A 26,182-nucleotide genomic window follows, 5' to 3' on the forward strand; every position below is an offset into this window, starting at 1 on the left:
TAACAAAAATTTTACTTCATCTTCAAAGTTTAAAGATTATACCTATTAAGTCCTTTAATATTTTTGCAACTCTATTTTGGTATAAAAAAATTGTTATTTTTTAGTCTCGATTTGTGAAATGAGAGAGAGAGATCATTAGATTCCGCTAATAGAGAAAGAAAATCAACATTGATACCAATTCCAACCACCAAAATGGTTCATCTTAGTGTTAATGGATTCTATTTGGTGAGAAGAGTTTCACTTAGATGTTTTTTTTACCTTGAAATCACCTAAAATCATATCTAAACTTGAGAAGGTTTTTGGTTTTTAAGTTGATTTTGAGTTTTTGTGTGTGTTTGTGTTTTTTTTGTGATTTTTTAAGGTCATTTATGGCCTTATCAAGGTGTTTAGGCTCTTTTCCAGGTGTTTTTAGTAAAAAAAATAGGTTTTTTGATAAAAAAAATATAGATCCTATATTTTTTGTTGTAATAGTGACTGAAATATGGGGAAAACTAGACAAAACATCGTGTGATTTTTTTTAAAATGAGATTAGGGCATACATCCCAATTTCATTTTAACAAAAATAAGGCTCGCGATAAGGCCTTTTCTAAATGTGTCAGGCCCAACAACACCTGATCTAGTTTTTTTGTATTTTTTTCTTTCTAAAACAAATCATGCTTCTTTTTATTTGTGTTTTTTAAATATATTTTTAATTTATATTTAAATTAATACCATTTCTCTCTATTAATTTTATTTTTTGTATTTAGCCTTTTTTTAATAGTGGTTGGTTTTTTTAATAATTTTTATGTATTTAATTTTTGAAGATATTATTCTAATTTATCTATAATGTTTTATGTTTTATATAATTAAAATGTATTTAAAAAGAAATATTTGTTTTTGAATATGATTTCTAATAAGTAAATCCTTGCGATATTTTTTTTCTTTAATTTTATTCAATCAATTTTGTGTATATTTATTTCTACTATCATTTAATTAAATAAAAAAATTATTTTAATAAATAAAATCATTAAATACAATCGAGTATATAACTCGTATTGTGAGATTAAATATCTTGATTTATATCTATCTCTCCACCTTTTTAGATATTTATTTAATTATCGTTAATGACTTTATTTATTTAGTTTTTAACACATATAATTCTTGATTTATTTAATTAGACATATAAATAATTTTTTTAATTTATACTTAATATTTTTCATATAAAAAACAAAAATAAAACACACTTTGTTTTTAGCTTCATTATCTTTGTAAAATCTGACAACCCATAAAAGGAGCTTCAAATATATGATTTTGAATAAGATATTGTTTGTTTTTACGATGACATTGTATTTAAAAAAAAATAAATTTTTTATTTTAAATAAATTTTTTTAGTATTTTTATATTATTTTAGTATGTTAATCTTAAAAATAAATAGAAAAAAATATTTTAATATATTTTTAAATAAATCAACAGCGGTTAGAAACGTTATCTAAAAGTCCATTTGTTAACGAGGTTGCGTCTGTGTTTTATTTAAAACGCAGATGCAACCTGTCTGGTTAAGAATAAAACACAGTTTACTATGTATGGATCCCATGTAAATTTACGTTCGAGACACAGGAAAGAAAAGGCAGCAAAATGTTGCTTCTTGCGCAATGTTCATGCTAATTAATTAGCATTAATTAGCATGAACGTTCACGCTAATTAATATTAATTAATTAGCATGAACAGTGTAGCATACACTGTTCGCACAGTGTAGCCTAGCTACACTGTTCCAGTCCGACCGGTTCCTACCGGACCGGTTCTGGTTCAAAACTAAAAATGCATTGAACCAGGTTCGACTCAGTAAAATAAAAAATAAAAATTATTTTTTATTTTTTAATTGTGTTTTATTCAAAAAACTAGTGTTTAACGTTATTCAATGACACTACATAAATTAGACAGAGATCGCTTGATGACGTACCATTTGCAGAATTTGATTGCAATCCTAATTTTTTTTCTGATTATATTTTACCTGATGTTGTTGTGCGCTTAAGAAACTAAAAAAACTGTAGTCCTTGTCGGATGTATTTCATACGTGATGGAATTGTAGATAGTTTAATGGAACAATAAAAAATATTTTATATAAAGTATTATTTATTTCATGATGTAATAACAATAGTTAAATTTATAATATTTAAATTAAAAACCATCAATATTAATATATATTTTTTAAAATTATTTTATAATCTCAATTTCAAAAATATTATTAACCAAATACATTAAATTATTTTTTATTCAACTTTAATTTTAACCATAATTTTAAATAAATATTTATTTTTTCAGACTAATATTAATTAAAAATATCTTTTATAAAATTTTTTTTTTCAAATCAGCTTTCGCAATACCAAGCTTATTCTAAATGGCATCAACTACTGTCACAAAGAGTCTATTGGATCATCGTTTGATTCGCTCCTCTGTCTCTATACTTCTCACATAACCCCACAAATCTTTACTTCTCTCTTCACTGTATTGTTTATACATCTGAGTTTTGCTTAATTCTTTGATTGTTTATCTGGGTGTCTGCTCCTCCTCCTCCTTCTTTCCTTTTTTCTGCTTTTGACTTGAAGGTCTTGTGTTTGAATTGTTGATTGACTCTAGCTAATGGGGCCTCAATTTAATGATGAGAAGTAGGCTTTTTGAACTGTATGTCAGCAGTTTTATATTTGGTTTGGACAAAGTTTGTGACTTTATTGTGATAATTAGTTTGAATTACTTGTGTTGATTTTTATTGGTGAATCAAGTTGAGAAAACCTCAATCTATGTTCTTGAATATATGAATTGATTTTAAGTTTAAAGTGTGCTAAAGTTCAAGCACTGGCATCAAATATAGTTGTATAATTCTTTTAGTTTTCTAAACACCGTATTTTTTCGACAATTTGTCTGCTTTGTAAAGGTTTAAATGAATTGATGAACTCTGCTGTTCTGAAAAGAATTGAACTTCGTTATTGTCATGGGATTATTTGCCAGTTAGGTGTTTTCTGTTATGTAATTGTTTGTGCACTTAGTAAAAGTATTTAGCTTTATATATTTTGTTTCTTGTATTTGCTTTGTTGCTCATTACTCCGAACATGTTGTCTCAGCTTTGATTTGTGTTTCTTTTGTTTCACTTTACTTTCAGGGGAGATTATTTCATCCAAGAGCTGACCCCTTTCATACATCATACCAGACATCTCAGTGGATTCCTCGTGTTATGGCTTCATCAGTAGTTGGGACAAGACCTAATTTCTCGACACAGTCCTTATCTATGAATGAACCTGTTGTTTCTGTTGACTGGCTCCATGCGAACCTTAGGGAGCCTAACCTGAAGGTACCTGTTATTTCCTTTCTATAGAATGACTTCTGATCAAACTTTCAAGAAGTCATGTATTTCCATTTCAACAGAAGAATTATTTTCTCATTTCAATTGCTCTTGCTTATGTAAGAGCACTTCTTTCAGCCAAAAAGATGTGCGGACTTGTATTTTATGCCTTTGGTAATATTATTTGTTTTGTGGAAGGAGTGCCAAAAAAAAGTCCGTTGTCTTCTCTTTTTGAGATCTTATGGTTAAAACTCCACAGTTTTGCTAAATCAGCAAACAGTTGTTGCTGCTATTTTCCAAAGAAGAATAAAAGCACTGTATGAGCTTACTTCATTGTTCTTAAGTTTTTGTAGATAGGAATTACTCCTTGGATGCCTGGATCAATAAATTTACATACTTGTCAAAAGAAAACGCACCTTTCATCTGGTTATGCGATATTGCAAATTGATACACTTATCAGTCTATGGTTTCGTTATGGAATGTTTTTATGGTTGTCCAATTCATATGAAACTGGTTTAATTTGATATTTTACATCCTAAACATGGCCCTCATCATTCTGTCATACACTGCTATCCGCAGGTGTTGGATGCATCCTGGTACATGCCTGATGAGCAGAGGAATCCAATTCAAGAATATCAGGTGTGATGAGTATGATTAAGTTTTAAATTTGTTTTGATTTGACCTTTTCATTGACAATCTTGGATAGTTAATTTTAGATTAAAATTTCTTAACAATATTTTTGATGTTGCACTGAAAATGCACTTGTAATCTTCTTTCAGCCTTTATCATAGTAATATTGTTTCTAAATTATTCTCCTTAATTTGTGATTCACCATGGTCTTCTAAAATTTTCGGCTCACACAGGTTGCTCACATTCCTGGTGCCCTTTTTTTTGATGTAGATGGAATAGTAGATCGAACTACAAATGTAAGATTCTTTCCCTGTATTATTTGTTACAGATAATTATAGGTTTGAGTCTAAAATTGCTAATGCCTTTTTTTCTTTTCTTCTTTTACCCATTTTCTTTTGGAATCATCTTTATGAATGCACTGTATTATGTCCATATACAAGAACTACTCACTTTATAGACCATCATACTGGAAGTAACTGGAATCAACCACTTTACAACTGAAGGATTCTATGATATCCCACGGTTTATTATTTTAATTGTCTATTTTATCCCTTTTCTTATAATGTAAGGACAATGACTTGTATCAGTTGCCACACATGTTGCCATCGGAGGAAGCTTTTGCAGCTGCGGCTTCTGCTCTTGGTATTGAGAATAAAGATGGAATAGTTGTTTATGATGGGAAGGGGATCTTTAGTGCTGCTCGTGTTTGGTGGTAAGTTGTGGGACTGATAATATGCTCTTTAGTGGAATCTATGCTTATGGTTATTTGTTTGTGCTTACATACTTTGTTAAAATGAGAAGGATGTTTCTAGTCTTTGGGCATAGTAAAGTCTGGGTGTTAGATGGAGGTCTTCCAAGATGGCGTGCTTCAGGATATGATGTTGAATCTAGTGCTTCTAGTGATGCTATTTTGAAATCTAGTGCTGCTAGTGAGGCAATAGAGAAAGTATATCAGGGCCAGACAGTAAGTTCATTCCTCACTTATATCCATGTGTGCATATGAATTATCTTTGTAATAAATAATATTGTGCTAAAAACCTTCAGTGAACAAGGTATATTTGCATAGCTTTGACATCCCTTTATTTTGGCTTTTCTTAGCCAGAAAACTGGGATTATTGAGATATTCTGTAATGAACAAACATGAATAGAGATAAATGTGTCAGCATTCATGACTGTATATGCTTGCTATGTCCTTTGTAGTCTATTTGTAATTTAGAATTGATAGTGTATATGCTATCTTCTAATTTTCAATCATGATACAACCAGTTCCAAATCATGTTGTTTATATGGCAGGTAGGACCAATCACATTTCAAGCAAAGTTTCGGCCATGTCTTGTCTGGACACTTGAGCAGGTTGGTTGCTCTTTTCAGCTGTTGCGTTCCAGCAGTGTTGTCAAAGGTGAAGGTGCTAAAAGGCACCAATTCTGTAAAATGCCTGAGGTGCTAGGCGCTTGCCTGAATGAACCAAGACGATATGCTATAGATTAAAAAAACTATATGTGTAATATTATGTTATATTATATTATATAAATCTAAAATATATATCTTCCCAATTAAGATTAAATCATTAGAAAATCAAAAGAAAATATGAAATACCATAACATAGTCACATAAAGATATATTTTTTTCACTCTTAAAACAAAATAAGATAATTTAAAGTAGTAAGTAGCCAAATAGATTAAAAAGCAAACTTAAATATCATCATCATTATTCATTAATCTTCAAAAACATCTTCATCAATGCTTTCCTGTTATGCACTTGTGTTGTTGTTCTCTGACTTTGTTCAATGCAAAATATGGCTGTTGTTTTTTCTCAAGTGTCCTTCCTTGAATGTATTTCTCCCACTTTAATGATTTTTTATTCTTTTTTTTACTCTAATGTTTGCTTTTTACAAAAATACCCCTAAGTTGTTTCATGTGGTAAATTGAAAAATGGACAAATAGGTCAAAACATAAATCAGTTTTAAAAAAGAAAAATCCAACATAAGAAGAAGTATTTCAATCAGGCGCTCGCTTTAAAGCTTGGCGCCCTCTCACGAGGTGCTTGCCCAGGTAGCGCTTCATTGAAATTCATCGCCTGAGGTTAATAAAGGTGTTTGGTCTTACCTCGCCAGGAGCACCTAGGCTAGCACCTCAATGCCTCTTGACAACAGTGCATTCCAATGACAAAACTACATTCTTTTAATCCCTTGTAGGTGGCCTTATATGCAATGAGTGTGCATTTTATGTAAATGGTTGGCTATAATCACGTAGCTATGGCATTGATAATTTGACTTAACATCTACACTTGAGTGCTGAACCAAAGTCCTAGAGTGATTGCTATTTGTTTTAGTTTTGTAGGCACATCTGAGAATGCCTTGGAAAAAACTTGCATGGCTTGTGGACAAAATTGATTTAATGTACTATGAACCATTCTTACCATATACTGGTAACATGATCACCTGAGGCATTGCTCATGAATTTGTTTGGCTTATATAGGATTTGTTTGGTTTATGCATATTTAGGAATCAAACAATGAATTTTGTGCTAACATGTAGCCACCATTTGTTTGCAATAATATAGACATGTATTAGCTTGACATCAGAAATAAAAAATCATAATGGTGTTCCCTTGGATAAGTTTTGACGTACATTCTTCCATTCCTTCAAGTAAAAGGTTGACAAATATGTGCATATTTAAGCTGCGTGTCTTGTTTGATGTGACTCTCGATATGCTTTTAGTTTCAGTAATTGTCTACCACGTTAGCGATCCTCAAAACAGGCTATCTGCTTCACTTGTATCACACATTATATGGTTTAATCTGCACTATATTCTTTCTCTGGGGCGTATTTTCAGGTTAAACAAAATATTGAAGACAAGACTCATCAACACATAGATGCACGTTCAAAGGGCAGGTAATCATAGTGATGTGCTTTAATTGTATTAATGATGTAATGGGATTGCAATGTCATCTAAGAGAGTGTTTGGCAGTGTGGTAGCGGTTGCTTTTCAAATAACTTTTCGTGCTGAAATGCATACCAATGATTTTTTTTCATTTTTTAAAAATTATTTTTGACATCAGCACATCAAAACGATCCAAAACATACAAACCGTATTAAATTTTTGCAAAAAAAAAAAATTAAAATTTTTTGGGAACGCGGTTTGCACCGCGTTTCCAAACGCATTCTTAGTAGGATAATTGTACTTAGTCTTTTTAGTGCTATATGACTTCCCTTTGCGTGATACTGAATGAATGTACTTGAGGTTAGCTATTTTCTTAGTTAACAGATTGGTGGATAGTATAGAAAGCAAAAAATCATTAGTTTTAATTAATTAACACAAAAGTGTTTGATAAGGTTTCAAGCAGGATTCAATTACTTACAAAAAATCATTAGTTTTAATTACTCTAAGTGCCATCTTGTTAGTTAGCAGGATATCAATTTTCTTACACATTAAGCTCTGTTATATAATTGGATCTGGTGATTCATTTCAGTTTATGTAGTCAAACAGCCATCAAAACCATCATACTCTTTATAAGTCTCACCTATTCAGACGCCCCCTTCCGTTGAATCTGCTAACTTTATTCTAATCATCATCTAACTAAATTTGACCAAGTTTATGTTCTCTACTTCTACTCAAAACATCAAGTTATATTCAACTCTTCTTATCAATGTGATCCAGGACTGTGTATTGAAGACATTAATGCGATCAAGGATATATGCTCTTCTTGCAGGTTTGATGGTACTGCACCAGAACCTCGAAAGGGAATAAAAAGTGGGCATGTGCCTGGCAGCAAGTGCATTCCATTTCCGCAGGTTTAGATTGACTTTCCAGTGCTGATAATCTAATGATTATTTTTGAAGCTCACAGGTGGTTCTCTATGTTTCCCCTTTTCTTCATTAGTGTGTTTGATTTTCTGCAGATGTTAGATGCTTCACAGACACTCTTACCAGCAGATGAGCTTACAAAACGGTTTGATCAAGAAGGTAAGAACCTTGATCTGTTCCAGGTTTATATTTCTTGGTGCAGGCCATAAAGCATCAATTCCACAAACCATAACCATAAATGTTTGCATTGCTTTGCATAACATTTAGATGGAATCCTTATCTCAGAATTTGTAATGGGGTATGTTTGGTCTCATGCATGTTTTTTTTTTTTGTTATATTCCTCTTTTTCTGCGAGAAATGAATGGTTCTTGTTAGGTTTTAGGAAAAACATGATCAAAGAAAAGAAAACATAATTGTTTTTGTTATATGATTTTTGCCCATATAATTTGGATGTAATGAAGAAATACAATTTAGTTGTCACCATTTGAGCTTTGCTAGCTGCTCATCATCTTTCATTATTTGCTCACTAGATTATATACTTTTGGTATCTGCTCAAGCTGTAGTGGATCTGACACCTGTATTTTTATGCAGGCATCTCTCTGGAAAGCCCTGTTGTTGCTTCATGCGGGACTGGTGTAACTGCTTGTGTTCTTGTTCTGGTATTTATTCTTCTCTTCCCAAGTATAACTGATACATCTTGGCATACTTCATGAAGTTCTTTTTCACTACGTTATGTCAGAATAATTCTTCCTAATGAGTTGAGTACCATGAAGCTTAGATGCTATATTCTTAGTTTTTCAGTCCAGGGTAAAATGATTGTCTAAAAAACTGATCTTGTTGAAGAGCTAATGACTCCGGCTTTTATGTTTTTCAGGGTCTCCATCGACTTGGAAAGCGGGATGTTGCGGTCTATGATGGATCTTGGACCGAATGGGCAGACCGAGGGTGCTACTCCTGTTGACACTTGTTCATAAATCATATCAATGTGATGCACACAGGAGCTTGGCGGCATGGCACGAAGTTTGCCTGGTTGAATACTCAGACAGGGATAAAATAAAGGGTTGGATATCAGATTACATGCTCTCTTTTTTCCCGTCAATTTTTATGTGTTATTTTGCATTTTCATGCTCCGAAAACATGGGCATCAAAATAAGAAAAGAAACAGAAAAAGAAAAGGCTTTTGACGGATAAATTGATTATAACGTTGTCATTCACCATACATAGAATGAATGACGACACCACTCTTTCTTTTATGATGCCTTTTCCTTTTCCGGTGCCTTTACCTTTAGGCTGTCTCCGGTGACTGTGAGCAATGACCAGATCTTTTCAAAGATTTGGAAGAAGCCGATAGCCAGATGTTCAAGACGTCCTTTTGTTTCGTGTCTTTGGACGTAAATATTCAGGCAGTGTGAATTTGCAGTTGGATTGTGTTTTTTTGTAAATTTTGAATTTTTTTTGAGCTTTTCAACTTTTTTAAAATAAATTTTAAAAAATAAAATAAAAATATTATTTTAATCACCTAACCTGAAAAAGTAACGAAGCTTAGAGTTCAATAAATCTAATATTAAATGATAAAATTTAAAAATATCACAAAAAAAAATTCAAAAAAAAATATATCAATTAAAAAAATAAGGATGATGTTAAACAAAAATGAGAATTTATAATTTTGAATAAAAATTAATTTTATAAAAAAATTAATGAAGAAATCATAAAAAGAATGATGATTAAATTTTTAAAAACATAAAAATTAAAAATTTTGATTGGAAAATGAAATGGAGAATAATTGAAAGTTTATAAAATAGGTAGAAAAAATGAAGAAAAAAAGAACTAAATAAAAAACATCATCCATTTCTAATTTAAATTTAACAATTTTATTTTTCTAAAAATTTATAAAAATTTAATGGAATAAAAAACATCACCATTTCTCTAGAATATCTTATCTACTAATTTATTCAAATCTAAATAGAACAACAAACGTCGGCATGATCTCTAGAATATCTTAATTAAAAAGCACAACATCACCACCTTTAGTGCCCTGAGATTTTTTGCCCTTGTACATGGGAGGGAGAAAAGAGGCATACTTGATTTTGAATAGCCCTTCAAAAAAAGGACTATATATGTATGTGGCAGGTTCCATATTTAGCATGTGGGTAATTAAACGTGGTCAACCACGAAAAGAAAAATATTAAAACCCACGGCAAAAAATGGATTCCTCGATCCCAGCAACAATCACATGGTGTGATTTTGGTCTTAAAGGTGGCCATTATATCTCCGAGGATCGAGATCTTGAGAAATGAAGAATAAAATATACCAGCATGGCTCAAGATCAGCCCTACAGGAGAGCCCGTCGGAGATTTTTCACAAGATCCTTCAATGTCATGGAGAAATCAACGTCCATCTGCAAGAGGGATAAAGGGCCTGGTGAAATTCGGATATATGATCATCTAATTATAAAAACTCTGTTTATTATGATAAAAAAAAAAAAAATTATCTCAATTCTGGATGTTAGAAATGATTTTATATCACTCAATGATTTCCAAACTTAACAAATTAAGGTATATATATTTCCAAAAAAAAAAAACTGTAATAGAATTTTCTATCAGCTTAATTGTTTCTTTCACTGCATTATAGCGCACAGTGTTCTATTGAAAAATAGGATGGTTTAAAATTTAGTTAATTTATTGCGAAAATTAATACCGAGAAAGAGTTCGTAACATATGAAAAAAACTACTCGGAAATTAGATAAGAAATGAAGGTGCAAGTGACACCCTCACACGCACAAAAAAAAACATGTAAGCAACTTGAAACACTCGGCTTGAGAGCTAATTACTCTCTTAGATGAGATGAAGAAAGATGTTTTATTATAGTGACTAACAGAAGAAAAGAAATCATACGTGATTCAAATTCTTGACGTACCTGAGCAACAATAGTTACATCAAGGGTGTAGTTTCCGAAGGGCATGACTATGCTGTTGATCACTTTCAGGTGAAGCTTTTCCATTTCGGTCAGTATTTTCATTAGGCATCCTTTCTGATTCTCACAGAGGATCCTGATGAGGACATCCTCATCTGAAACTGTTATTTCGATTTCAGGAAGTGGGTAGTCGCGGCAGCCACCTGCAGAGTTTTCATCGGTTGAAGATGAAGAATCATCAGCAATACAAACCAGAGACTTCTTGACAAAAACAACTGATTCCATGGTTTTCTTGGCAGCTTGTTCCTCGAGTGTCTTCACACGTTCTTGAAGATACTTCAGGTACTTAATTGCGTCTCCAAGAACAGATGCCTTGTCCATCTGTCAATAGCCAATCGAATGTTGGTAAGCAAAACACCATGTCCAGAAAAAAATTGTCCACATTTCTACATCATAAGGGAAGTTATATCGAATAAATTATTCTTTTGGTTTTTATCAGTTGATCAGTTTTTCAATATGGTATCTTTGAATCCTATCCGCCCTATTCTAAGGGTCACACCAACAGTTTAAGCTTTTGTATAGAGTGGTCTCTTTAAAATTTTATAGTTTTCATATCTACAATCCATCAAGAGGATTATGAGAAGATTAATTAATTACCATAACTGGAAAATATCATAGCTTGAATCCCATATTGAAGCTTGCAAGAAAAACATTAAGAATCCCATAATTCAGCTCACGAACCATAGAGAAATTAAGCGAGCAATAACAAGTTATATTTACGCATATGATTTACACTGAGGACGTGTAAATAGAAACCTGATTCCTTCTACCCGAATAGGAATTTTGTTGGTACCTTCTTTAGGCCGGGAACAACAGCTGAAAGTGCTATGAATCTCTGGCTGAGCTTTTCCCGGCGATTTCGTTCCTCTATTGCATGTGAAGGAGACTTGCTCGTTGCAGCAATCTTTTTGGTATCGGCTTTCCTAAAATATGTTGCACCATCTTCGTAATTTGTACTTCCAAAGAACTGCAGAGAAGTTGCTGGAGGAGAGCTAGAATTATCAAAAGATATAATGTGAGACGAGGAAGAAGGAGAAGCCTGTTGAGAAGTTTTTGGCTGTTTTGCTGGCCTCTGATCAATGCTGACTTGAGAGGAAATAGAGGATGCACAGGTAAAGTTTTGTGGGGTTTGATGATTGAAAGTTTGGTCATTCATTGAAAAACACTTTGAAGGAAAAGTCTGAAAATTAAACTCATCAATTGAGTAATCTAGAGGGTTCGTATCGTATCGATCATGGCCAAAAGCTGAATATTCCTCCATTCCCTGTGAGAAAAGAAAAGGGCCAGATATCTTTAAAAATTAGCAATCCCGTATTACAATCTCCATAACAGAAATATATTCTTCATTAATTCTACATTGCAAATAGACCACTTACCATTTCATCAGATAACCATGTTGCTGGAGAGGTTTCCATTAAGCAACTTTGGTATTGTTTCCTTAACGATTGACAGCAAGAACCCTGAAAGGATTAAACAGGCATGAATTTCGTGAGTTGCACAGTATTTGCCAATAAGAGTAGAGGAGAAACAGAAGAAAAGAAAAGAAAAAGGCAAAAACTCTCTGGGTTAGCTAGCGAAGCGATAAAACAAGTAGGAGAAAAAAAGACACTGAACCCGTTTCTTTTTTATTTTGAAGAATATATAAACGAATAAGGAAAAAAATCTGAACTGTGAAGTACTCCATGAAAGTAAAGAGGCAAGAATCATGTAACCTAAAAGAAAAAAGTTTCCATTTCTTCCCAAGTACTGATGTTTAGCCAGAGAAAAAATCAGTGATTATAACATATATATGATATCTCGAAGAAAATTGCAATTGCAAATTTTAGAGAGGAAGAATAAAGACCTGAAGAGGCTTTTCCCTTTCCAAACAGGCCAGATGGAGGAAAACAATTCAGTCAGATTTATAACAGGGAGAGGAAAAGGCAGGAAGGAGCTTACATTACGCGTTTCATATTAAAATATTGGTACTTGCACGTGCTAAAATGATCTGTAGTACTGTTCATCAGTTGACATCACTTCCATGTAAGCGATCATGGGTTTCATGTTTTGTCTTTGCTTAATCAAGCTGTCGTTTTATTTGCTTTACTGATTTCTGTGTTGATGATGAGATATTGACTGTCATGATTGCAACTGCATATGTATATTCTAATGGGTGATTGATAGTATAATAATAATTATTTTAAAAAAAAAATAATTTTTTAAAAATATATTAAATAATTTTTTAAAAAATAAAAATTATTTTTTATATTAAAACATTAAAATGATATGATAATATCAAAAAAAATTATTAATTTTTTGAAAAAAATATAAAAAATCAATTTTTTAAAAAAATACTTTTGAAATGTAAAACCAAACAGGCTTTATAATATTGATTGTTTTCTAAAGTATTTTTTACTAGAAAACGTGTCGAAATAATATTTATTTATTATTTTTTAAAATTTATTTTTGATATTAGTATTTAAAATGATCTGAAAATACAAAGAAAAAAATAATTTGTAATAGAGAAAAAAATAAAATAAAAATAAAAACTCAAGTTTTTCAAAACAAAGTTTTTGAAATACAAAAAGATTCTTTTTTTTGGTAATATAAAAGAAGTTTATTGTTTGTTTTTACCCCAGGCCAGTGTATAAACGAGAACATGCTTCATCTTCTTCTTCTTTTTACTTCTCGTAAGATTCAAATCCTTTTTGTGGTGCGGGTGGAGACATTGTTTAAACCTGAACACGAGATTTTGCAAACGTGAGGACAACAAATGTTGCCCTTCGTCTTTGTAAACATGTGCATAAAAGGTCTTGTTTTTTCTGGGAACATGAAGAACATTTTTTCGTCTACCAGCAGAGGTTTCTTAGCAGAAGCATGAAATGGCGGAGCACTAGCATATGGGGAATCGGGATCCTGGGATGAGCAGACAGCACAGCTTAACTTAATTTCCAATTTGTAGGGAGGAGCCCACAGAAATGGATGGTCAAACATGGGTCCACTTTCACGCGGTTCACTCTTTTTTTTAACTCTCCCATAGAGGTTCTTCTAATTAATTAGTATAATATTTTTTTATATATAAATATAGTAGATATTGGGATTAACTTGTGTATATTTTGATTAATCTTACGAGTTTTGAAATTAATAACCATATAAGTCTCTAATAACCTTAAGATTTATGGAACTTAAATTGATGATCTTTGTAGAACAAATCTAAAACCTAACCAGTTAAATTATTCTTCTTATAGCTATTTTTAAATTTATAGAGGATAGTGTTAAGTGCTGTTAATCTCTTAATATAAACAAATCAGAGTATTTTAAAGAAACAATGTTATCCAAAGAAAAAAAAACAGAGAGGATTAGAGAAAGAATGAACATGTTAAGATTTGGTTTTGTGCCTCTTGTTTTTTCTTTATCAAAATCATTAGCTATTTCCTGATTGTAATTATAATAATAATAATAAAAAAAAAAGCAATAGGGTGGTTTCAGAAGGCGTACTAGTAGTTGTTTTCTTGTATTTAACTTAAAAATTTATTAAAATAATTTTTTTTTGTATTTTTAAAATATTATTTTTAACATTGACTTAAAACAACTTAATTTTTAAAAAACACTGGTTAAAAGATGATTCTAAAAGGGCACAACATCAATCACATAGTCATAATATATATATGAACGTAGATTATGATCTTCCTAAGATTCTCTTTCCTTTTCTCCAACTTAATTAAAGTTTGGTTGCAATATAAATTCTCTATTTATCTTTTGCCTAGAATAATATATTAAAGGATTCAAGGACACCCAGGGGATTAACATTTCTTTAATAGATTCATCAAGACAAAGAAAAAGATTAACCACGGATTTCTTTTTTTCTTTTTTTTTTGGAGAAATTAATACCATAGATTTTTTTAATCAAAAGAAAATGGATTGTGTTGTATATGTACATTTGTGTATGTGTGAGTAGAATAACTTGCAGTATATTGTGAGACACCAAATTAGCAAATATTCAACTTAGCCGTGAATATTATGTTGTGTATATATGTACATTTGTGTATATGTATCAGATTAAAAATGTGATTAATTAATACATTATTTTCCCATGGACGCAACTTAAGTAAATTGAACATAAAGTCTATAGACCCGATAGAAATCAGGTCTACTGAACGATTTTGCCTCCAACCACAAATCTGGATCGATATCCAAATGGATCAAATGATCATCTTCATATCTCTTCTTTAAGTGGCTATTATCTGTATCATAGAAAGAAAAAATATATTTATCAAATTGAAGAAAATTATAACTTCGTAAAAAAATAATTGAAAACTAACATACCACAAAGTGATGAGCTCGATTATCCACGAACTACTGCATCTCTTTTTGAGGGTCATCACTCCACACATGTATTTCAACAAAAAACTTCATCAGGCTTGAATAGCATCCAGAAACCTTAACCTACAAGATAAAAATATTATCAATTGAACTTGAGGGTTTTTTTGTCATACAATCGTATAAGAATAAATGAGACATTATTATTTTTTATTGGTTACAAATTTCTTTGCAAATCATGATAAAATTTTATAATGAAAACCAAACTTCTAATAAATAAAAAATATAAATAATGAAAATAGAGTTTTGTGTTAAGGAAAACATTTTTTTCCCCTAAATTTATATAATTTAAATTCTTGTGTTTAAAAATCTATGATGTTGACAAAAAAAAAGTCATGTCTATGGAAAAAAAGCATAATTGAGAAAACAATATCTTAAGTAAATAAATAAATTTTTTTATTTTATAATTTATAATATTTTTTTTTCAAAACTATTTTTTTAACTATATGATAACAAAAATAGACGATTGCAAAATCAAACATCGATCCAATATCAAGATGGTTTTTTTAGATCACGATAACCTCATAAAATAGCAAAACAAAACCAATAATGAAACTAAATTTCCAATTAACCCAATATCTAAGGATGAAATATATAAAAAAAACTAGTTAAAAAAAATTAAACCTGCCAAACATGTGAATCAAGTCAACCAGCCAGACATGTGAATAGGTCCATGGACTTTATAATATTTAATAACATAACATTTCTCTGAAACAATTTATTTTAACTATATGAGAAAAAATAGACAATAAAAAAGTCAAGTTTAATTTTTAAAAAAAAATACCACCAAATTTGTAAACGCAACCTGGGTTACTCTAGCAAATTTGCAAACCATGCTAACCCTATAGAAATGTGAAATAAAGAAACAAATTATGAAGTCAAATCCTCAACTATTCCAATATTAAAAGAAGAAATCTACAAAAAAAATTTTGAAAAAAGATCATCACAAAATTTCAAAAAGAAAAGGAAAAAGAAAGCAAAATACTATAAATTACCATTGTCATTCATGGTGCAATGTGTGTGGGTGAACAATAATTTTCTCACACCCTTTAATTTTTATTACTCTATAAAGTTTAATAATATGAATTTTCTCTAAAACTATTTTTTAACTAATGGGAAAAAAATAGATCTAAAAAAAATAGAGTTCAATTAAAAAAAAACAACCCACCAAACTTATAAATCGAAACAACTTGAGTTACCTTAACAAATTCGTAAACCACGCTAACCTTATATAAAGACAAAATAAAAAAAACAAATTACGAAGCTAAATTCTCATCAATCTCAATTTTAAAACATAAAATAGACAAAAATATATTTGATAAAAAAATCATAATAAAAATTCAAAAAACAAAAGCAAAATAATGTGGATTATTATTGCAATCCACAATGCAACGAGTGTTGGGTAAACATTGGTTTCCTCATATTATTTAATTTTTGTTATTTTATAAAGTTTAATAAAATAAATTTTTTTAAAAACTATTTTTTTTAACTATATAAGAAATAAAATAAACTATAAAAAAATCAAGTTCAATTAAAAAAAAATCACACCAAACCTCTAAATTGGATAATTAGAACAACTTAAGTTACCTTGATAAATTCACAAATTACATTAACCTTAAAAAAAATAACAAAAAAGCAGAAAAATCATGTGTTCAAGCAGGAAATAAAAATACAAAGAAAAGACAGTGCAGCAATCCAAGAAAATTTCCTCACATGTTTTAGCTTTTCTATTAATATTAATTAATGGTAAAAGGCAGAAAAGGAACCATGTCTAATTTTTTTTATTCTATAGTTTTCCTTATAATTAGACGAATAGCCGAAGTCCTTACTCGAAGCAGCCTTGCTGGATGGAAGATCATGAAGATCAAGAGCTATAATTTTTAATTAGCTCATTAACGACAAAACAGAGGTCAAAGTTTGTAATCAATTAATATTTGAAGGGAGAAGGCCGCAATCCGTGGATGGTCGAATATGGAAATCCAGCCTGATGGATATGGTCGAATGTGGATCTAATGCTAGTGGGACTCAATTTGTCTAAGCCATATTTACAAGTAATGAAATGTGTCTGCTACAGTTAGTTTTTCGTAGTTCGCAAATATCTTGTTTTTTTTTTTGGAAAAAAATTCAATGCTGCTTGTAAAGAGAGAAAAAAAATACCTTGAATAAATATTTAGTTTTTACTAGCTTTACTTCTTATGTTTCGATGTAAGGCCAAACTATTTTTTATATAAAAAAATAATGTTTAGATATTGAAATAAAGTTCAAAATAACATAAAAATTTGTCACAACAAATATATAACAATGTTAATTATGACTAAATCAACACGGGATATTCAGTCAAATATGCAACCCACATTATATGACAGGAATAACCTAATAAAAAATTAAGATAATTATAAAGCTTTTTCTTAAAAAAATGTGTTAATTTTTTAAATTTATGACCCGGGTTATTACACTTGAAACACTCAATCTAAAAAATTTATAAAATTTAATTTTTAATAAATTAAATACTAAAGTATGAAATTGAAGAAAAAAATTCAACCATACAAAATGATTTAAAAAATAATAATTCAAAGAATAAGGATCAAAACGACTATTACTACTATTATTAATAAGTAATATAATCACAACCACCATCACCACCACTATTACTACTATTATTAATAAGTAATATAATCACAACCATTATCACCACCACTGTTACTACTACTACTACTATAACTATTATTATTTCTATTATTATTAAAATTCCTACCATTATCATTACTATTTTTATTATTATTGTTACTACCATTACGACCGCTAATACATCATCATTATTAATATTATTATTTTTATTACTATTATTATTTTTATTCTTATCACTACTACTACTATTAACATTACTATTATCATCACTATTTTCATAACCAATATTACTATTATTGAAAAAATAAAAAATTTGAATTTGATTTAAAGGATAGAATTAAAAACTATAAAACTTTGACAAAAAAAAATAAAAAAATAAGAACGAATTGAAACATATTGTATATACAAATTAGAAACTAAGGGTTAAGTTGAAAACAAAAAAAAATTCACAAAAGGGAAAATGACCAAAATACTAAAATGAAAAATAAATTGACTGAATTTTAAATATCAATAAAAATAAGTTTGTCACTATCTTTCTAGCACTAGTTTAATTCTAAACCCGAATTAGATAAGGAATTGGATCGAAAGATTTTAAAATTGACTTACTGGGTTAAATTTAATAATAATATCAAATAGTTCCATGTGATCATAAATTGACTTACTGGGTAAACATTGGTTTTTTTTTTAAATCCACCCCCACAAAATAGCATGTGCATGTAAACGAGTTATCTACTAAGAAAAGAAAATCATAAATTGATTTGGAGTAGATTCTTTCCATTATGATAGAAAATTAAAATCATAAATTACTTTGCTTTAAAACATATAAGTAAAAGCAGGAGATAAAACAGGTATTCAATCGACATCCATATTCATTGTCTCCTAAAAATAAGGAAAAATCATAAATTGATATTTTTATTGCATTTTTTTATTTTAATATCAAGAATAAGTTCTACTTATAATTTTATAATTCTTAATATTAAAAATAAAAAAAAATTGTGTTTTTAAAATTTAGGTCAAGTCCGCACTGCTTTTATAAACTTGTTATTAAATCCATCATCTATACATACAAATATAATAAAAACTATTTTTCTGAATTTTTTGATAATTTTAAGAGATGCTAAATCATGCAAAATATTTTTTTCATTTCTTTTTTGTATTATTAAAAGCACTAACATGATTTTATTTTTTTAATTTTTTTTGAGAAATTTGGTTATACACAATTTACAATACAAATCTATTTTTATATAAAGTAAAAAAAGTTTTTTTATTTAAAAAAAAATTATTTAATATAAAAAAACTAATTTAAATATAAGTTCGCAATCCTATTAATTATTAATTAACAGAACTCTAAAACGCGTGAGTTTTTTACTGTCTATGAATACACAGTAGACTAAGAGACAATTAACTGTGGACTTACTATATATGCATGCATTGTAGACCAAAAGACAATTAACTGTGGACTTGCATAATTGCTTTGCTATGTATTAAAACTTGTATAGTTGCTTAACTTCCACAGTTGCATTGTTATGTCTTAACACGTGTGGGGATTTTCTACTGTACATGCATTGTGAACCAAGATACAATAAATTATGGACGACAGTGTAGCACTTTGGGCAGCGTTCCTTGCATGTGTTTGTAGTTAAGAATTGCGGTTGGGGTGGTTCATTTGACGTTTTCCATTAAGATGAGAGTAATGCAGTAAAAGAGGTGACTTAATTAGATCAGGTTGTCGAGTGTTTTGGCTGCCAAGCCAGGGTGTTGGGGCCAGCCATGCACCCTAGCCGGAGCCCTAAGCAGTAGACACCTGACACAATGGCTGGCCGAGGCTTTAGCATGTAGACACCTAGCATGGGGTGCGACTAGCCTTGGGCGCTATGGGCGGACTTGTGCACTTGGCGCTTGATGCTTGATTATTTGTTATAATAATATCTATACCACGAAAAAAATTTAATATAAAAAAGTATAAAAAGATAAAGAAAAAAAAAGTATAAAAAAGTATAAAAAAATATTCATATCAAAGAGAAGAGAAAAGAAAAACAATTAATATTATTATAAAAAATGGATTTTAAAACATAAAAAAATATTATTATTTGTAAATAATTTGATAAATACTGTGATAAATATTATTATTAATATTGTATCGACTTTGGTCAAGCAAGTTTCATATTATTATTAATGTTAATAATATTATTATTATGATGAAAATTGAAAAAAACAAATATAATAACAATTACCATTATTATTATTGCTAAAAAAAAAATTTTAAAAAAATCTTAGTGCAACTCCAAGTGCTTAACTGGATGCACATCCCCTGAGGTTGCAGACACCTAACATTTAGGCTGTAGTTAGGACCGAATATCTTTGGATTCTTTTATAACGAGGATAAAATATCAACTCTTTATTTTGGTAGGAGTTATTTTAAAAAAAAATTAAAGGAACTAGAATCAATTCAAACAAAAAATAAGCATGCGTCGGCAAGAGAGACAACTGAGTGTCAAAAGTTCTTATTTTAGTAACGGAACTATCTTTCACCGGCAAAACAAATTAGACTGTCAATTTCAGATTGAAATTCAAGTGTAGAAACCATGAAATGGTGCAGTCAGGCTGTTTAATAGAACCCTAATTATCTTATAAAATAATTTACACATTCAAATTAGCTTTAAAAAGTTAGCTTGGTTGGTGGCAAGTAACTTATCTCCAGGTTATCATCAACGGTCCAAATCTTACAAAAGCACTAAAATATGTTTTTTTTTTCATTAAATGCAATGATACATACATAGATCAATCGTCTATACCTAACTTGTATAAAACTTGGTCTCAATTTGCAAAAAACTAACCTGCAAATATACATTTTCCTATATTCAAAGTTGATTTTGCAATGCATGTCAGTTTGGCTAATTGAACAATAATTATAGAAACTAAAAACTGATCATATCTTTGGATTTTTTAAAAAATAGCACAGTAAATTGAAAGTTTTGCCTAATAATACTATTTAAAAAGATTTGGCAAAATATTATACTTTTACCTTGTCACATTTCTGAAACGCAACATTTACTAAATGTTGCTATTCTTAAACGAGACAAGGAAGCTGTCACGCTTCATAATAACAACATTTAAACATGTCGAGCTTTTGAAGGATGACAACTGCCAACCAGTCGGACGGATGGATATAGTTGTATAACCGGTAGATCGTTTCATACAAAAACTATAATTTTATGAATTTTTTTTCAAATATATTTTATTTTATGAGTAAAAATATATATCTTTATTTAATTTTTAAACTGAAAAACAAACTCCAATTAAAATTTTAAAAAGTTATTGTTCACATAGTAGTTCTCACGGGTGATTCTGAGCAGTAAGGTATGGGTCTGCCATAATTAGATAAGGATCTACCGCAAATAAATTATGTTGATAACAAATATATTTATGGAGAAGTCTGAACACATAAGGAGGTCTGGTCATCCAAATCAAAATGATAGTTCAAAAGAATTATAACTTTTGATTTGATTGTTTGATCACTCTTAAATTTTTACAGGAGTTTCTAGATATTGTTTACCTTAAAGTCACTACTTCAATTGTCAGATTTTTAGATTTAAAAAATCTCGCTCCTAGGCTTGGTTTTAATAATTTTGTGATTTTTTTATGAATTGATCAACTGGTTAGGATTGAATTTAAATAAATATTGTAGTTGTGAACAACAACATTAATTAAAATTATGTCGCGATTCTCAACCGTAATATATAATAGATCTCACGATTCCCAACCGTGATATCCAAAAATATATTATTTCATTCAAATTTTTTGTATCTATATTATTTTATTATTTATTTGTATTTTACATGCTAATTATGCAATTTATCCCATGGAAAGATGGCGGGAGAATTATTTTAAAATGTTTAAAATGCTGTATTGTTATCGAAAATGCTTTGAGACCTCTAAAAAAATTCTATTGTTAAAAAATAAAAATAAAATAAAAACACTATTTATTTTTATTTACTTTTAAAAAAAATTTCTAGATAGGTCACTCTGAAAAGCATACCAAAATGGTTAATTAAAATAAAAATGGATGTTGATAGAAAGTTCAACTATGGAATCACACGTGTCATGTGATTACCCTATAAAACAAACAAATGTCGGCACTGCGTGTCTTGAAGATTTTGACAGCTTGATGGGAACATGTATAAAAAAGCACTGGAAAGAAAATGTTAAATAATAATTAAATAAAAGTCTTTCCATTCTTGAATAAAACCATGTTTAACTGTCCTCTTATTATTTCGTACTTTATTCATCGCTTCTCGAAACAAATGATAATTAATTATGAAGGTTTGACCAAGATCACTTCCAAGTGGGACCCCCCCTTATACGTTGACAAGAGACCCACGATGAGCCAAGTTTTGATATATTAATAATTATTTTTTAAAATATTTTTTTATATATCAAAATAATATCTTTTATTTTTAAAAATTTATTTAAATTGATAAATAAACTTTTATATCCGAAAACAATATAAATATAAATTAAGACAAGGATTCTTAAAAGCATGGTCCATACCTTTAGTAATAATTTCATTTTATTTATTTAATTATTTTATAATATCTATGATTTGCTAAATGTAAAATAAGTATCCACAGTACAGCTAGCCCTAGGTGCGTACAAAATGAACTTCTTTAATTCTTCGTATCAAAGATATGGTAATTGGGATATTTCAAATCTACTGTTCATTGTCAAAAGGTTGAATTATTAATTATCTGATTTTTTTATTATATCCCTAAATACAAATCCAACTACTCTCTCCCTCATTTGTATTACATAATTTATTCAAATTAAAAATAAAATAAAAGACAAGAGTAAAAATAATAATTCAGTAATGATACAGATATATAATAATATAAATCATATTCTGAGATCTTACTTAATAATTTAAATTTTTGGATTAAGATGGTTTTTTGACATGGTATTAAAGCCTTGATGACCAAGTGGTCACGAGTTCGAATCTCACAATCTCCATTTATTTGATAAAAATTAAGCACAATGTAAAATGAGTCTGTGCAAGTTTCAAGTTCAAAGGGCTTTCATTTGAGAGGGTATGTTAGAAAATAATATAAATTATATCTTAAGATCTCACCTAATATTTTAAACTTTTGGATTGAGATGGTTCTTTGACAAATACCTTATTGCTACACTCGGCTATGAATTGATATATGTAATATAGGTTTTTACTATATTATTTTATAATGTCCATGGTATGTAATATAGGAAAATAATTCATACTCGTCTACCATTTAGGTTAAGTGATAAATATTGTTAATTATTTTCATATATTATTTCATAAAAAATAATTGTTAATTCATCCGCTTATCCTCTTATATATTGAGAGGTTTTTTTCATATATTATTTCCAAACTGTTTTATTTTCTTAAATTCATATATTTTCATATTTTCTCTCATATGTTTTGTTAATTTTTGGTTTCCCCAGCCACAAAAAATAATTTTCAGTAATCTATATATATAACTTATAAAATCCCAGAAACATAAAAAAAAATTAGAAACTTGGAAAATGAACAAAAAAAAATTGAAAAAACCTATGAAAAAGAATAAAGCTAACTTATTAAATCTCAAATTGAAAATTCCATGTAAAAAAAGCCTCATAAAAAATAAATATGCATATGCAAACAAAATAAGTTTTAAAGGACACAAGTTCTTAGTTGTAAAAGAATAATTTTGAACGAATATCATATTGAGTCTTTTATTGCATATTTAGAACATGCAATTGAAACCTAAAGTGATTTGATTGTCTAGAAATAACTCTCTTTTCATTTTTTTTCATTTTTTATAAAGTTAGATAAGTACTTTAAGTATACTTAGAAGAATCTTTTGTTTTGCTATCTCAAACTCTTGATGCATTATGTATTAGTTTTGGAATTGTGGTCTAAACAACCACTGTACTATTTTAATTTATATTATTTTATGTCTTAATAAATAGTAAAAAATCAAACAGTGAAACACTAATTTTTTTTATTTAGAAATATGATTGGGTTGCTTTTCAAAATATTTTTTATTTTAAAATATATATAATGTTTTTTTATTTTAAAAAAATTATCTTTTAGATTAGCATATTAAAATAATCTAATAAATATATAAAAATTAATTTTTAATTAAAAAAATTAATTTTTTAAAAATATGTATGGGCTCGTGTTTCCGAAAGCTATCTTAATATATTGTATAAATTTGCTTTAAGGCAAATAGCAACTGCAAAGTCGTCATGCATTTTTTATTTTTTATTTTTTATTTTCTTTGCTGTGGATGAACCACACCTTTTAATTTCTACAGGTTTCTAACAAGATTGGCTACATTTATTTATTTTGGATGAAATTACGAATCAAGTAATTAATGCATTAGGAATGATAATGAGTTTTTTCCCCAAAAATATAATTATAGTGCAACTTGAGCACTAAAAGTTTAGGTAAATTTAATAATATATTTGATAATGTGATGCTGGTGTTTTTATAAAATATTTTAGTAAAATTAATTTTTATGTAATTTTCAGTAATTTTAATTTTTTTTATATTAAAATCATCTAAAAACATTTAGAAAATTATCAATTTTGATACTTTCAAAGTATTTTAAAATCAGTTTCAACAATATTCAAACTTCATTATGAAATGTAGCTTAAATACTGAAATTAAAGTCAGTGACAAAACTAAAAAGACAACAATAAGGGTCAAAACTCACTATAGAATCCTCATCATGTATTCAATTAGAAGTCCAAATCTGGCTTCCAAGAACTAATTGACATACTTGAAGGAAGCTTCAAGCACGTTAGCTGAGTTCATTTTAATCCCAACGGGAATTAACCTCCCTGAGCTTGAATTTTCTCATTCATTTATGGTCTCCGTTACTGAAAAATTGATAAACATAAATGAAAATACTACTAGCATTTTTACCATTGGTAAATTACATTGACATTTACCACCAAACTATTTCCTCGTCATGTCTCTCGGTATATATCGATAAATTTTTTTTACCAATGTATACCGAAGAAATTATAGTTAGAAATGATAAAAAAAAAAAAAAAAAATGATATGTCATTATTACAAGTAGTATTATCAAAGAAATGAACTCGTAGCTAATATTCATCGATGGTTTTTAAGTTATAACCTAGAAATTGACCACTTCCCCCCTCTCCCCTTTCTTCTTCTTCCATTTTCTTCCATTTTTTTTTGCAAAAAACAACAACCCTTTAATTTCTCACAAATCAAGTTCCTATCATTACAAATTTAGCCACCACAACACTCATTCTATTAGCATCTCTATTCTCGATCTAACTGTTTTGAAAATTCTCCACATCAAGTAAGTAAAACTATTTTTAAAAAAAATCATTTTTAAAATGTTCATTATGTTTTGGCATTTTGATATATATGCAATTTGTATGTGTTTATTTGTTTTGTAGTTTTTTTCCATATAAATTTGTTGTATGGTTGTATGATTTGTACTTGCCAGAGTTTGTTTAAATTTATATTTGTTTTTAATTTGATGAAACTGAGTTCAATTTTGTGACTTAGATGTTTTGTAGTGAAACAAATGATGATTTATTTAATGAATAGATTTTATATTTTATTAATTTTATTATTAAGTTGAAGATTTAACAATAAGTTGCTAGGTGTCAACCATAAACAGGAATCTCAGGCATAAACACCTTCTCTCGACACAAGCTCGTCGAGTGTAATGTTGCTTTGCATAGAAGGTATCCATTCTGAGCGAGATGTATATATTAGAAAGTACATTTCTTTTGTTTTGGTGGTCCAGCAAGTCCCTGGTTGTTATGGTCCATTTCTTTTGTTTTGCCAAAAGAGTTACAGTGAAGAGTCTGCTCTGAAAATAAAGAAGACACAGAAGTGGAGAGACAAGAAAACCCACAAGAAATAAAGGAGATTGACATGTGTATGGTCTGGAAGCATAATGGAATTGGAGACTTGCATGGAAGGTTGAAAGAGACTCTTTTATCATTGGTTGATATATGGCAATGATATTTTGTTTTCCTTAAACAACAAAGCATCAGTTATAGGCAATGACATCGTTTATATAAGAGAAGTTGTCAGCATACAAATTAATCCAGGATTCTCACCAGAGAGTTTTCTTCTTGAATTCAAATTTAAATTCTAAGATTTAGTTAATAAATAGGAGGGAAGGATTAGCATAGAGGGAGGAAGATTGTTTTAAAGCAAATCACATTCACCTAAGAAGACCCGGGCTACCTCGAATCTGTCCAAAAAATTTAGTTTATGATTTATTATCTCAATTTGTTCTTTCTAATTCTATTCTTTCAAACTTAGTACTTTCTATTTCAATTGTTTCAGTTCCAATTCAGATTCAATAAAGATAACCCACGAGTTCTTGTTTTTCAATTCTTATCTTAAAAAATAATAATTTAGAATCATTAAAAGTGATATCAAAGCCATGTTCCTTGGACAA

General features: G+C 29.2%; 1 protein-coding gene and 1 pseudogene across 1 annotated transcript; one reads left to right on the forward strand and one right to left on the reverse strand.

Moving 5' to 3' along the window:
- Window positions 1-2,339: 2,339 nt before the first annotated feature.
- LOC133695012 (thiosulfate/3-mercaptopyruvate sulfurtransferase 1, mitochondrial-like) lies at window positions 2,340-9,004 on the forward strand (annotated as a pseudogene).
- A 267-nt stretch (window positions 9,005-9,271) lies between these two features.
- Window positions 9,272-12,611, reverse strand: LOC133695013 (transcription factor bHLH25-like). The gene is made up of 5 exons (XM_062116743.1): window positions 12,568-12,611; window positions 12,101-12,184; window positions 11,518-11,988; window positions 10,668-11,045; window positions 9,272-10,149 (listed from the first exon to the last, which is right to left on the reverse strand). The coding sequence occupies exons 2-5, from the start codon at window positions 12,137-12,139 to the stop codon at window positions 10,084-10,086; spliced, it is 954 nt and encodes a 317-aa protein (XP_061972727.1). The 5' UTR covers window positions 12,140-12,184; window positions 12,568-12,611; the 3' UTR covers window positions 9,272-10,083.
- Between the last annotated feature and the right edge of the window lie 13,571 nt (window positions 12,612-26,182).

Source organism: Populus nigra, chromosome 5 (assembly GCF_951802175.1).
Source record: "Populus nigra chromosome 5, ddPopNigr1.1, whole genome shotgun sequence".
NCBI lineage: Eukaryota > Viridiplantae > Streptophyta > Magnoliopsida > Malpighiales > Salicaceae > Populus > Populus nigra.

What these genes read in the sequence shown, in the direction of transcription:
- LOC133695013 (XM_062116743.1), bottom strand. Translation starts at nt 12,139, where the DNA reads ATGGAAACCTCTCCAGCAACATGGTTATCTGATGAAATG. An exon ending in CATGGTTATCTGATGAAATG is followed by an intron (nt 11,989 to 12,100) that starts GTAAGTGGTCTA and finishes CTTTTCTCACAG; the next exon opens with GGAATGGAGGAATATTCAGC. An exon ending in ATGTAACTATTGTTGCTCAG is followed by an intron (nt 10,150 to 10,667) that starts GTACGTCAAGAA and finishes TCCCTCTTGCAG; the next exon opens with ATGGACGTTGATTTCTCCAT.